General features: G+C 35.4%; 1 protein-coding gene across 2 annotated transcripts in view; it reads left to right on the top strand.

The window, feature by feature from the left end:
* The window catches only part of COG5 (component of oligomeric golgi complex 5), a 279,919-nt gene that overhangs the window by 199,985 nt on the left and 65,057 nt on the right, over nt 1-14,877 (top strand). For both annotated transcript variants that reach the window (XM_045793457.2, XM_045793458.2), the window contains one exon: nt 9,125-9,329. In XM_045793457.2, coding sequence (XP_045649413.1) covers nt 9,125-9,329 — 205 coding nt within the window. The remainder of the gene's footprint in view (nt 1-9,124; nt 9,330-14,877) is intronic.

Genomic DNA, 14,877 nt, shown 5'->3' with positions numbered 1-14,877 from the left:
CTTCCCTCAAAAGCCTTCTTTTCTCCCCGTGGATCTGAGTGTGAGGTGACAGTCTTACTCTTCAGAGCTGCCCATTCACTGTCGGCCACCTGCCTACTTTGTTTTCCCTTTGCTCTAAGCAACACCATTCATAGGTCTTTTTGCTGTATCTGTGTTTCTCCTTTTCTTCTGATTTCTTCCCCTCAGATAGGAAACCTATCCAAGTTGCTCTAATCTAGTGAAAACTAAAAGAAAACTAGAGAGTTCCTCTTCAGTTATTATTTGATGTCTCCTCTTTTTATCCAAACTTCTCAAAAGAGTAGTTTGCACTTTTTTGTCTTCATTTTCATACTGTTGATTTCTCAACTAGGTGTACCCCCGCGGTCTGCCAGCATTGTGTTGAAATTGTTCTCGTTAAAGTAAGCAGTGACCTACCCTTTTAATTACCAAATCTGGGAGATGTTTTTCAGTTCTTACATTATGGGACCTATCTAGCTTGTGTAGTCAAAGAAGCTACTGAGAGGAAATAAAATATTTTGGGGCAGAAAATCCCATTAATATTTCACATTCAGAGTAGTTTGTTACTTCTGATAGCATTATTAGCTTAAGAACTTCCTTTGGGAGAACTCCAAAGCAAGTTGTTGGTAAAGCACCTTCCGTTTATATAGCACATACAGTCCCTGAAGTGTACTGTAGTACTTCTTAAAATTATAGACAGGCAATATTAAGGAATGTAACCATCTGCAGAGTTGAAGATTATACACAATGTAACAGATTGTCTAAGTAAGTAATACTTTGGCAGAAAATATCTAAAGGGAAATTTTCCTAGTTAAGAACATGTTCTTTCTGATTATAAATGTTCAGGCTTAGTAAAAAAGTTCTAGGTATAATAAAATATAACCCAAGACAATGAATTTACTTTATTAAAAAGGAAAGGGGCTTGAACCTGTCACCTTGAAAATTCAATATAGCTTCTATAGGATATCTGCTGCTTTAATTATCTGTGGGTGATAGTTATTTCCCAGATGACTTCTGAGCTTTATGTCTGTTACTTTTATATTGTAGTTTCTAGGTAATAATATTTGTTGACCAACCTGTTGGCTTATGATATATATATTTTTAAGTCTTAGTAGAAAAAAGCAAGATAAACATTGCCATTTTAAGCTCTTTGAAATTAGAACATAATTCTTCTTTTTTATCTGATGGTATTCCCAGAATGTCTCATCCCGCATACTTTGCCCTATTTTTCATCGTAGCTCTTATCACTTGCTGATATACTATATTATTTATTTATCATGTCTGGAGCCCCTTTCCCCCACTAGAATGTAATCTCCATAAGACACAAAATGCTATTTTGATCACGGCAGTATTTTCTTTTCTTTTCTTTTCTTTTTTTTTTTTGAAGATTTTATTTATTTATTTGACAGAGATAGAGACAGCCAGTGAGAGAGGGAACACAAGCAGGGGGAGTGGGAGAGGAAGAAGAAGGGTCATAATGGAGGAGCCTGATGTGGGGCTCGATCCCATAATGCCAGGATCACGCCCTGAGCCGAAGGCAGACGCTTAACCGCTGTGCCACCCAGGCGCCCCACGGCAGTATTTTCAATAGTCAAAAAAGTAACTGGCAGACAGTAGGACTTCAATAAATGCTGTTGACTGGAAGGAAGAAAGGAAAAGAGGAAGGAATCAAGTAAGAAAAAAATGCCAGTGCCCTCTTAGAAAGCTCAAGAACTTAACAAAAACCATTTTTTGAAACATGCCTGAAATATTCTGGCAAGTAAATATTTTTAAAAATGTTTAAATCCTTTGTACAATATCATTCTCTCAAAACTCTTACACAATTCAAGGAGATGATTCATACACTTAAGAGATCTATGTGGTATATATCTGTAGTGTTTTGGAAAACCAAGTGTGAGTAAGAGAAACACTGAGGAGATATATATGTTTTAAGATTTAGAAAGCTTTCATACTTGACACGTAAGCTAAAACTCATTTTCTTTACCTTTTTAAAAATATAGTGATAAATCAGGAGTCTAGTTGTCCTGAGAAGGAGGGGGATAAGCAACCCGTATGAATTATGAGTACTTTCTTTAATGTAGATTGTTTTTTAATGTTAGAATGATGTTCATGTTAAATGATAATGTGAGACATTTCTTAAAAGTTAATGTACAACTTAAAAATATATATTTAGGAGATATATCTCCCACCTTCATTTAAAGTACCTTTTAGTATTTTGATCCCTGCAATTGAAGCACTCTTTCACTGTAGAGTTCTAATGGGTTTATAAGGGACCATCCTATGCACCCTGTGTTTAGCACATAAAGACAAAAACTTGGCGTTTGCTCAAAAAGAGGTGTAACTGCTGTTTAGAACTTGAGTCTTTTTTAAAGAAAGGACTAGAAGTTTACAGAACCTAGAGGAAGGTGAGCCTTAGCCATCAAATAAGTTTTTTTTTTTTTTAATTTTATTTATTTATTTGACAGAGATAGAGACAGCCAGCGAGAGAGGGAACACAAGCAGGGGGAGTGGGAGAGGAAGAAGCAGGCTCATAGCGGAGGAGCCTGATTTGGGGCTCGATCCCATAACGCTGGGATCACACCCTGAGCCGAAGGCAGACGCTTAACCGCTGTGCCACCCAGGCACCCCATCAAATAAGTTTTGGGAGATTTTCTTTGCAGGGACAATTTGATCATATAATTCTCTGACAAAAATCTTTTATTGGTTATATGTACACATACATATATACACATATATACATATACATTGTGTATATATACATATACATATATATATATGTATATCAGGTGATTATATTGTACACCTTGAACTAATACAATGTTATAATTCAATTATATCTCAACAAAACTGAAAAAAAATTTTAAAAGATTAAAAATTTTTCATTGACTCCCTGTTACTCTTTTTTTTTTTTAAAGATTTTATTTATTTATCTATTTTAGAGATAGAGCATGTGAGCAGATGGTGGTGGGGGAGGAGCAGAGGGAGAGGGACAATCAGACACCGCGCTGAACAAGGAGCCCAACACAGGGCCTGGTCCCTCGACCCTGAGATCGCAACCTGAGCTGAAATCAAGGGCCGGACACTTAATCGACTGAGCCACCCAGGCACCCCCTGATTACTCTTAAAAAATCATTTATTATAGTATAAGACTCAAAGAAAAAAGTATGAGTATCATAATTATAGACCTAAATGAATTTTTCAGATCTTAATGTAGCTATGTAACCAAGATGAAGAACAGCATCAAGATCAAGAAACAAAGTATTACCTGGCCCAGGAGCTCCCCTCAGGTCTCCTAGTTTTGCCTGCCCTTCTCCTATACAAGAGTATTCACTCATTTCTAATGACATAGATTTTTTTTAATTATTATTTTATACAGATAAAATTACCCAATTACAACTCTTAGGTTTGCTGTCTGACGTCTCTTGCTCAGCATGTTTCTAAGAATCCTCTATATAGTTGCATGCACCTGTAGGTCATTCTCAATGTTGTAAAATGTTCCATTTTGTGAATATACCATAATACATATTTATCCACCATATTATTGATGGGCATTTGGGTTGTTTCCCATTTTGAGCTATTTTAAGTAATGCTACTCTGACAATTCTGTCCATTTTTACTGGGAATAAACCTGGGAATGGAAAATAGATACACATAGTAGACAGAATTATAGGCCTCATAGAGATTCGCATTTGTTACCTTACATGGCAAAAGGGATTTTGCAGATGTGATTTAAGGATCTTGAGTTGCAAAGATTGTCCTGGATCATCCAGGTGGGCCCAATATAGTCACAGAGGCCTTTAGAAGGGTAAGAGAGGGGCAGGCAGGAGAGTTAGAGGAGGAGATGTGATTATGGAAACAGAAGCTGGAGTTTGTAATACAATCGCTGGAAGGAGACCACAAGCCAAGCGGTATAGGCCGGTGGAGAAGTCAAGGAAAAACTCCTTTAGTACCTTCAGAAGGAACATAACTGCTGATAACTTGATTTTGACTTAGACCAATTTTGTACTTCTGACTTCCAGATGTGCAAGATAATACATTTATGTTGTATTAAACCACCAAATTTGTGGTAATTTGTTACAGCAGTTATGGAAACTAATGCAGTATATAATAGAGTTTACATATGGTCAGCTTGAATAGTTACTGCCAAAGAGTTTTCAAATGTTGCACCAATTTAAACTCTCCTTGACAGTCCACATTTTCCCATATCCTTAACAACACTTTGGTATTGTATTTTTTTCCTTTAACGATTCTGGTGGACATTTAGTCAAATCACAGTGCAGTCTTAATTTTATTTCCCTAGCAATTAATGATATTCATTTTTTACACATATTTATAGGCTATTTAGATATTTTTTCCCCCAAAGTTCCTGTTCATTTCTATGGAACTGTCTTACTGGTTCATAAGATTTTATTGACGTATTCTGAAGCGTTTTAGTGATCTCTTTTCTACCCCTTTGGCAGGCTAGTTGTACATATGTAGGTTGATCATTTCAATTCATTCTAGGATTGGTTGGATTGGGGTAGTTAATAAGACTTAGTCTATCTCTAATTTTTCTTTTTCTTGGGCATGCTTCTCCCAGGCTTTTAATTGAGAACCTGGAGGGTCTTTGTCCCCTCAGCCCTGAAATACTGAATTTGATCTAGCTCTGTCATTCAGAGGTTTCCAGACAAGGCTCTTCAGCCTTCTGCATCTTGAAACTTCAGAATCTGGTGAATGTCTTCATGAGAAGGAAGACCTGCATGTGTTTGTGGCATGTTCTCTCCCCTCGGCTGGCCTTTGTTTCCTATATATTTCCACAGATATGAAGGAGGTTTTACCTCTGCCCTTTGAAGTTTTAGACCTAGTTCCCCAGCTTCCCTTGCAAGTTCATAACTAAGTAAATCTTCCATGGGATGCTACGGATGCTAGGGTTGAGAGTCCTTAAGTTTCAAAATTTTTACTCCAGTCCCATGAACCACTAAAAGCTTTGCTAGTGTCTTCTCCAGCAGAGGTTCTCTGCTTGGTTGAATTTATAAAATTTATAAGCTTGAATTTATAAAAATATGCATGGCTTCTTTAATTGTTACGGTGGGAGCCCTGGCCTGCCTCCGCTCTTCTTCCCCCATTACTCCCAGGATACATTCCCAACATGACTTTTCTGGTCCCTTCTTCTCAGTGCTTATTTTTGTTCCTTTCTAATGTTTTATCTCTGTACTGGAGTTTTAGTTTGCGAGTGAATCATCCTCTCCTCAGTATTTGCAAATACCTGAAATACATGTCCATATCCTCCCCTTAATCTGGATAACTCACATTCGTCTTCCCAATCTCACTTTAGAAATGAAGTGTTCTTGATGTCTCCCTCTCCATACATATGCTCAGATATGGGTATGACATCCTCTGTCTGCTCCCATAAAGCTCTTATATGTCCCCAATTTTAGTAATTATCCCACTGTTTCATAATGGCTCACCTCCTTGCTTGTCTGTATCTTTCATCGGGCTCTAGAAAAAGCTTATCTTTTACCTCTGTTCCATATTACATTCCCGTCACAAAGCACAGTGCTCATTACATAATTGACATTCTGTTGAAATGGATGCCTAAAGTGTTAATATTTAAAGGCTTTAAGAAGGAGGAGGAAATCTGAGGAGAAAAACTAAAAATAAAAATACCTTTCATTAAAAAAATAAGCACTTAACAATCTAAATGAGATCCCAATGTGAAGTACTTTTAGAAAACAACAATATGTATGTATGATAAACAGGGACATGAAAGGATGGTACAAAAATGTTGGGGTGATTATCATAGGATAATAGAATATCAAATAATTTTTACTTTTTGCCTCATTCCTTTATATATTTGATCCTTTGCAGTGAACATTTTCTGTCATCAGTTATAAAATATGAAGCAGTTTTCATTGAGGTAAAAGGAAGAAAGCAAACATGAGACTAAGATATTTAATTAAATCTTCCATGAGGATCTGTTGAAACCATAAATGTGACCCAGAAGTTACGGAAATGGATAAAGTGCTCAGAATTGAAGAGTAGAGTGAAATAAAAAGAGTTCAGAGGAAAAAATCCCCAACTTACCTCAAATATCAGGATAAATTCCAAGTGGATCAAAGAATTAAATGTAAACTATGAAACCATTCAAGGGCTGGAAGAAAACATTAGAGAGTAAGCTAGGAATAGGGAAAACTTCTCTAACTGATTTAATATCTAGAAGCAATTATAAAAAGATTGATGATTTGATTATATTAAACATTTTACATGGCACGCAAAAAAACCTTAAGCAAAATAAAAAGACAAATGACAAACTTGAAAGACATGTATAACTTACATCAAAGAAAAGAAGCTAGTATCCCTAATATAAAAAGCTGCTAAAATGAGAAGAAAATGGCCAACAACCCTAAAGAAAAAAAAATGTAGATACCTTTTATTTGGAAAAGATGCTCAGTGTCCCCATGAATCCAGAAATGCAAAATAAAAGTACATAGAGGCACCATTTCTCATCTATCAAATGAGCAAAAAAATCAAAAAAAGTTTAAAAGCACACTCTGTTGATAAGCTTGTGGAGAAACGTCACTCCTCACACATTGTGAATTCAAAGTCATATAAGCATTTGCTTTTTTACTCAACAATTCTGCTTCTAAGGATCTATTCCATAGATGCACTAGCAAAAATATGAAAAGTCATATTCACAAGACTATTTGTTGGATCATTATTTGGAATAGAAAAAAACTGGAAGTAGCCCAAATGTTCATCACTTAGGTGATTAAACAAACTGTGGTACGTCTATAGAATGGAATGGCATGCAGCTATTTAAAAAGAATGAGAAAGAGGCCAAAAAAAAAAAAAAAAAGGAATGAAGAATATCTTTATATGCTACTATGGAACGATCTCCAAGATATATTAAAAAAGTGGAGATATATGTGTGCAGTGTGCTGTTGTTTACCTAAGATAGGGAGTAGTATAAATACATTTTGGCTTATCTTCTTAAGAAATGGAAGAATAAGCCATAAAATCCAGAAAATGATTACCAATAGTGGGGGAAGGGGTGTGTGTGAAGAATACATTAGGGAGACCAGGGATAAAAGCTAGACTTCTTTGAATGTACTTTGTTGTGTAGATTTAACTTCAAAGCCTTATAAATATTTTATGTAGTTATAAAATGAAATGAAAATGAAGAAATTACTAAAAATCAAAAGTAAAATGGAAAATCTTAATGCAGATGTTTGTCCAGTTGGTGGCAAAACCACATAAAGAGGCAGTCTTTCCTTTGACTTTTTACTTATTTGACTACTTCATAGTAATTGGTTTTTTAGCCCTATTGGGATATATTGAAAGGACAATGAGAATTCCCCCCAAAAACCCGTGAACTCTTTTCAGTAATCATGTTACTGATGGTAGTATTATTACTGTTATTCTCAGACTTTTTGTGTGTTTTATGGAATGGGTGCTTGAGTCCTGTGAAGAAAACTGAAAACTAGAAACATTTATAGGGGAATGGAAGGTAAGAAGTTGAAGGGATTTTTGGGGGTCACCTATATTTTTTTTCTCTGAGGTAATAAGGGTGGTCATTTTCATATTGTAAGTGGATTCAAGATTAGCTAGTTAGGTTGGAGGTGAATATGGATGCTTTATATTCCTGCTAAAAGGGATGGTTGTAGGATAGAATGCATACCCAGTTGGTGGGTTCTGTACTTTGTGTTGCTGCTATTACGGAAAAACAACAACTAAGAAACCTCCTAGTGATCATAGCCAGATACAGGCAGGCAATTATTCTGTCCTAATTATATAAATACATAGTTCGCACAATGGGATAACCTCAGGTGGTTGTTTTTTGTTTTTGTTTTTGTTTCTAAGTCTGATTCTCCATTCATAACTTAATGTTTTAGGCTTTGATGAGATTTTCCATTCAAAAATTGCATTTTAATGTCTGCTTATCATAAATAGGGCTTCTCTGTGTTTTAAAATGTCTGAATGGGAGAGGATATTTGCAAATGATATATCTGCTAAGGGGTTCTATCCAATGTATATAAAGAACTCATACAACTCAACACCCAAAAAAACCCCACCAAAACGAAAACGGGCGCCTGGGTGGCGCAGTTGTTAAAGCGTCTGCCTTCGGCTCAGGGCGTGATCCCGGCGTTCCGGGATCGAGTCCCACATCGGGCTTCTCTGCTGGGAGCCTGCTTCTTCCTCTCCCACTCGCCTGCTGTGTTCCCTCTCTCGCTGGCTGTCTCTCTGTCACATAAATAAATAAAATCTTTAAAAAAAAAAAAAAAGAAAACAAATAATCTGATTAAACATGGGCAGAGGACCTCAATAGACATTTTTCCAAAGAAGACATACCAACAGGTACATGAAAAGATGCTCGGCATCACTATTCATCAGGAAAATGCAAATCAAAACCACAGTGAGCTATTACCTCACATCTGTCAGAATGGCTAGAATCAAAAAGACAAAAAATAACAAGTGATTAGGATGTGGAGAAAAAAGAACCCTCGTACACTGTTGGTGGGAATGTAAATTGGTGCAGCCACTGTGGAAATATTATCGAGGTTCCTCAAAAAAGTTAAAAATAGAACGATCATATTATCTGGCAGTTCTGCTTCTGGGTACTCATCCAGGATTCTTAAAGATTTCTTTCTGGTACTGATTTCTAATCTAGAACATACTTTGTATGACTTGAAAGTTTTTACATCTATTCAGACTGTTTTATGGCATCAAATATTATTGATCTTGGTATTCCACTTCAAAATGTGTACTTTCTGCTTTGGATGAAGTATTATATAAATGTCAGTTAAGTGATTTGGGTATTGTTTAGATTTTCTGTATGCTTACTGATTTTCTCCGTACTTGTTTTATCAGTTATTGTAAGAGAAGGAATTGAAATCTTGAATTATAATTGTTGATTTGTCTGTTTTATTGTAGATTAGGCTTCAAAATATGGTTCACATATCAAATACAGTGAATAGTTTTGGAGGAAAATTACTTTTACTAGCATTATTTTAAAAAGCCTCATTAGAATATATCTCTGGTTTGTCCTTTAGCATAGGCTATTTGTAGCATCAGCGTGTACAAAAGAAAATTTATTTGCCACATTTTATTTTATTGTTTATCTTATCCATGTTATTATTTTGCTTGGCAGCTTCTATGTTTTTGAAACAGGCATTTGAAGGAGAATACCCTAAGTTATTACGTCTTTATAATGACTTATGGAAGCGTCTTCAACAATACAGCCAAAATATTCAAGGAAAGTTTAATGCAAGTGGAACTACAGACCTCTATGTTGACCTACAACACATGGAAGACGATACACAAGACATATTCATACCAAAAAAGCCAGATTATGAGTATGTTTTTTTAATCGAATCTGTTTGTTTTCATGATAGGGATTTTGTCTTCTGTTTTTATTATAAATTAGAAAATGGGAATATGCTAATCTCCTATATATTGGTAATGATCATGATTTATATGTATACTGTAGAAGACTTTGCAACACTTAAATGAAGAAGTCAGACTTGATCCTTAGTTGAGCAGCCTGGTTCCTAACTGGAATCTGATGTAAAGTACAGCACCAAATAGGGTGAGTAAAAGCTAGGAGATGAGCATATGTGGTCACTATCTTTTAATTGGTAATTTTATACCTTTATTTACATTAGATATTATAATTATTGATGAACCACTGGCATAAATATGATATAGAAGTAACTGGTGTGTTCAGGAACTATAGGGGAATTAAATCTTATGCTGGGATAGCTTCTCAGTCTGGTAGGAAAAAACTGAGTATCGTCACAATTAAACCTGAAATCTCTTAGCTTACTTGTACAGTACAGTATAGGTAGCCATAGTTAGGTGCAACTTTGGAAAACAGTATACCATCTCAGTAAGTTTAAACCAGCCAACTTTCCTCCTAAATTGAAAAATTATTTTCACATTTCTCTTTGAGCAACAAATCAATTGATTGGCTAGCACATTTTCTTTAAACACTAGAATCTTTACTGTGACAAGGCTGATTCAGGTAATAGATTCTCATCACCTACCTTGTTAAAAAAAAATGTTGGGTGATGTAAATGTTTCTCTTCCAATTTTTATTTTTCTAAATACTTAAATTGTATCCACCATAGTAAGCAGTTCTGGCTAGTGAAATATAGGATGTAGAAGTTTTCATTGGCAAAATAAATGGCATGGCTGGGAAGATAGAATGAGACCAAATTTTTCTCTTCAATAACTCTTTTATGCTAAACATGGAGATGAGATATGAACTAATGGAAGAGGGGCAAGAGATCTAAACTCATCTCTTGATCTACAAAGATCTAATAAGTTTTTTTAATATTATATAAAATAGAATATTTAGCATCATTCTATTTTTGGCTTAGTTTTATTTTTAAATTCATATTCTTGCCCCTAAAAAAGGTCTAGAAGTATACACAGCAAATGGTGATAGTGGTTTATCTCCAGAAGGTAGAATTTTCATTTTGTATTTTGTGCTTTCCTTGAAATTAAGAAGGAGTGTGGTCCGGGAAAGAGTGGAAACAGAACCCTCTCAGTACCACTGTTCTCCCTTGGTGACTGTGGGCATACCCAAGCTATGACTCTCTGGCAAAGGTTTCACACTGTGTGGGAGAAATAGACTTCACTAAAATAATCTAACCAGTCACTAAACAAGCAAATAACAATAACAAGCCCTAGAGGTGTGGAGATCTAGTACCCAGAGTTGCAATAATGTATTATCTGAAATGTCCAGTTTCTAAGAAAATTAATGAGGCATACAAAGAAACATGACCCATACACTGAGAAAACAAAAACAAAAAACCAAGCAACAGAGACTGCTTGTGAGAGTGACCAAACATTAGATTTAAAAGAATGAGACTTCAAATTAGCCATTAGAAATATGTTTTCAGAACTAAAAGAAAGCATGGTTAAGTAAAGGACTATATAACAGTGTTGTATCAAATGGAGAATATCAATAAAAAGATGAAAATTATATATTTTTTATAATATTTTTTTATTATGTTAGTCACCATACAGTACATCCCTGGTTTTTGATGTAAAGTTCGATGATTCATTAGTTGCGTATAACACCCAGTGCACCATGCAATACGTGCCCTCCTTACTACCCATCACCAGCCTATCCTATTCCCCCACTCCCCTCCCCTCTGAAGCCCTCAGTTTGTTTCTCAGAGTCCATAGTCTCTCATGCTTCATTCCCCCTTCTGATTACCCCCCCATCTTTATCCCTTTCTTCTCCTACTGATCTTCCTAGTTCTTATGTTCCATAGATGAGAGAAACCATATGATAATTGTCTTTCTCTGCTTGACTTATTTCACTTAGCATTATCTCCTCCAGTGCCGTCCATGTTGCAGCAAATGTTGAGAAATCGTTCTTTTTGATAGCTGAGTAATATTCCATTGTACATATGGACCACATCTTCTTAATCCAGTCATCTGTTGAAGGGCATCTCGGCTCCTTCCACGATTTAGCTATTGTGGACAATGCTGCTATGAACATTGGGGTGCATATGGCCCTTCTCTTCACTACGTCTGTATCTTTGGGGTAAATACCCAGTAGTGCAATGGCTGGATCATAGGGGAAAGTTATTAAAAAAAGGAATCAAGTGGAAATGCTGCAGTTGAATAGTTCAGTCACTAAAATTTAAGAAATCACTAGAGGGACTCAAGAGTAGATTCGAACTGGCATTAAAAAAATTAGCCAACTGGAAACTAGACTTATGTAGGCCTAAGAACAGATAGGAATAAATGGAAAAAAAAAAAACAGAGCCTCAGAGAAATGTGTGGCACCATTAAACATACCAACACATATGTAATGGGAGTGCCACAATAAGAGTATAGGGAGAAAGGAGAAGAAAAAATATTCAAAGACATAATGGCTGAAAACTTCCCAAATTTATTGAAAAACAGTGTATACACCCACGAAGCTCTCAACAAGCTCCAAGTACAATTAACTCAAAAAGACCACAAACAGACACATCATACTAAAAGTGTTCAAAGTGAAAGACAAGGAGAAAATCTTGATAGCAGGCAGAGAAAAACTACTCATCACTTATAAGGGAGGCCCAAAAGATTTACAGCTGACTTCTCAGCAGAAACAAAGGAGGCCAGAAAGTGGTGGGCTCAAAGTGCTCAAAGAAAGAAACTGTAAACCAACAATCCTATCTTCGGTAAAGCTGTTGTTCGTAATAAAGAGAAGCAAAGACTTACCTAGATAAACAAAAACTGAGAAAATTTGTTGCTAGCAGACCTAACTTGCAAGAAATAGTACAGGAAGTTCTTCAGGCTGCAAACCAAGTCATCTCAGTTGGTAATTCAAGTACACACAAACAAAGAGCACCAGTAGAGATAGTTAGGAAATTATAAAAGATACTATAAATGCATATTTTCTCCTTTTTTCTCTTAACTGATTTAAAATGCAGTTGTATAAAATATGTATAGAATGTATTGTTGGGCTTATAACATATAGAAATGTAATATATGTGTATACATTTGCCAATAAGAGCATAAAGGAGGTAGGTGGGAGCAGAGCTACATTGCTATGGAAATGATGACAGATGGTAGAGTGATAATTATAACAACTTATTGTTGGATTTGTAACATTAATAGACATACTATGTATGGCAGTAATACCACAAAAATAAAATACTTAGAAGAAATTTAATGAAAGAAGTATAAAACTTCTACTATGAAAACTATAAAATATTGCTGAAAGAAATTTAAGATCTAAATAAATTGAAAAATATTTTGTGTTCATGGATCATAAGACCTAACATTGTTAAGATAGCAATATTTCTGAAATGGATCTACACATTCACTTCAGTTGCTGTCAGAATCTCAGCTGGCATTTTTGTAGAAAGTAACAACCTGATTCTAAAGTTCATATGGAATTACAAGGTACTTAGGATAACCAAATCAGTATTGAAAAAAAAAAAGAAGGAAGTAGGAGTCACGCCTCCCAATTGCAAAACTTACTACAGAGCAGTGGTAAACAAGATGATAAGGTACTGCTACAAGGAGAGACATTGATCAATGGAATAGAATTGAGAGTCCAGGGGCACCTGGGTGGCTCAGTCAGTTAAGTGGCTGCCTTCGGCTCAGTCATGATCCCAGAGCCCTGAGGTGGGCTACTTCCCTCCTCCCTCTGCCTCTCCCCCCACTTGTGCACATTCTTTCTCTCTCAAATAAAGAAATAAATCTTAAAAAATCCAAGAATTGAGAGTCTAGGAAAAACCCATGTATCAATGGTCAGCTGATTTTCAGAAAGCTTTTCAAGATTATTCAGTGGGGCAAGAATACTCTTTTTGACAAATGGTGGTAAGACAACTGGATAGTTCTATTCAAAAGGATAAAGCTGGAACTTTACCTCACACCATATACAAAAATAACTCAAAATTGATTAAAAAAATAAATATAAGGTCAAAAATATAAAACAGAAGAAAATATGGAGGCAAGTCTTCATGACTTAGGATTTGACAAAGAACTCTTAGCTATATGACCCCAAAAGCATGAGCAACAAAAGAGAAAATACATATATTGGACTATTTCACATATTAAAACTTTTGTACTTGAAAGGACATCATCAAGAATGGGAGAAAATACTTGCAACTCCTCTTTCAATGGACTTGTATGTAGAATATGGAAGAGACCTTAGAATTCAACAACAAGAGACAACTTATCCAATTAAAAAATGGGCAAAGGATCTGAGTAGACATATCTCCAAAGAACATAGACAGATGGCCCATAAGCACGTGAAAATATGCTTACCATCAGGGAAATGCAAATCAGAACCACAATAAGTTACAACTTTACACCACTAAGATGCCTTTTTAATAAATAACAAGTGTTGGCAAGGATGTGGAGAAATTAGAACCCTCATACATTGCTGGTAGAAATCTAAAACAGTACAGGGCTTTGGAAATCATTTCGCAATTACTCAAACAATTAAAGTCAGTTACCATATAACCTGACAATTCTACTCCTAGGTATATGCCTAGACAAGTAAAAACATGTTTGGGGAGGGTGGACTGAGGAGTGTTGTTTAATGGATCTAGTTTCTGTATGGGATGATGAAAAAGTTCTGGAGATGGATGGTGGTGATGGTTGCACAATCAAGTAGGAATGTACTTAATACCACTGAACTGTACACTTAAAAATGACTAAAGTGATAAACTTTATGTTATGTGTATTTTATCACAAAGCAAAACATTAAGCAGATTTTTTAAATGTTTACACAAATTTGTAACAAATGTTTATAACAGCATTATTCATAATAGCCAAAAGATAGAATCATCCCAAATGTCCATCAGCAGACAAATGGGTAAAAAACAGTGGTGTATATCCATACAATGGAATACTATTCAGCCATAAAAAGGAATGATATATACTACAGTGTTATTGAACCTTGAAAACATTATGCTGAGTGGACAAAGCCAGTCACAAAAAAACACATATTGTTTGATCCCATTCATATGGAAGTCTAGAATAGAAAAATTATGGAGATAAAAATTAGATTAATAGTTGCTTAGGGTTGGGGATGGAGCGAGAAGGTCAAGGGGTTATATTTGAAGGGTATGAAGTTTCTTTTTGAGGTGATAAAAATGTTCTAAAACTGAGTATGGTGATAGTTGCACATATCTAAGACTATACTAAAAACCGTTGAGTTGTACAATTTTAAAAATAGTTGCATTGAGTGTGAATTCTCTCTCAGTAAAGCAGTTTTTAAAAAAATGGGAAAGGAAATATATTCAGTTCTTCTGAGAAGTTTTGATATGGAAAAAGGAATCAAGCTACTTCTTTCTTTGAGATAATAGGAAAATCACAGAGGGTAAATGAAGTCACAAAGGGAGAAAAAAGCTAGAGAAGTCCAAATTAATGAAGGCCATTGCC

This window comes from Ursus americanus, chromosome 3 (genome assembly GCF_024610735.1).
Source record: "Ursus americanus isolate L20-20 chromosome 3, mUrsAme1.1.p, whole genome shotgun sequence".
Lineage (NCBI taxonomy): Eukaryota > Metazoa > Chordata > Mammalia > Carnivora > Ursidae > Ursus > Ursus americanus.
Note: the sequence above shows the minus strand (reverse complement) of the source record. Positions and strands in the feature narration are given on the sequence as shown.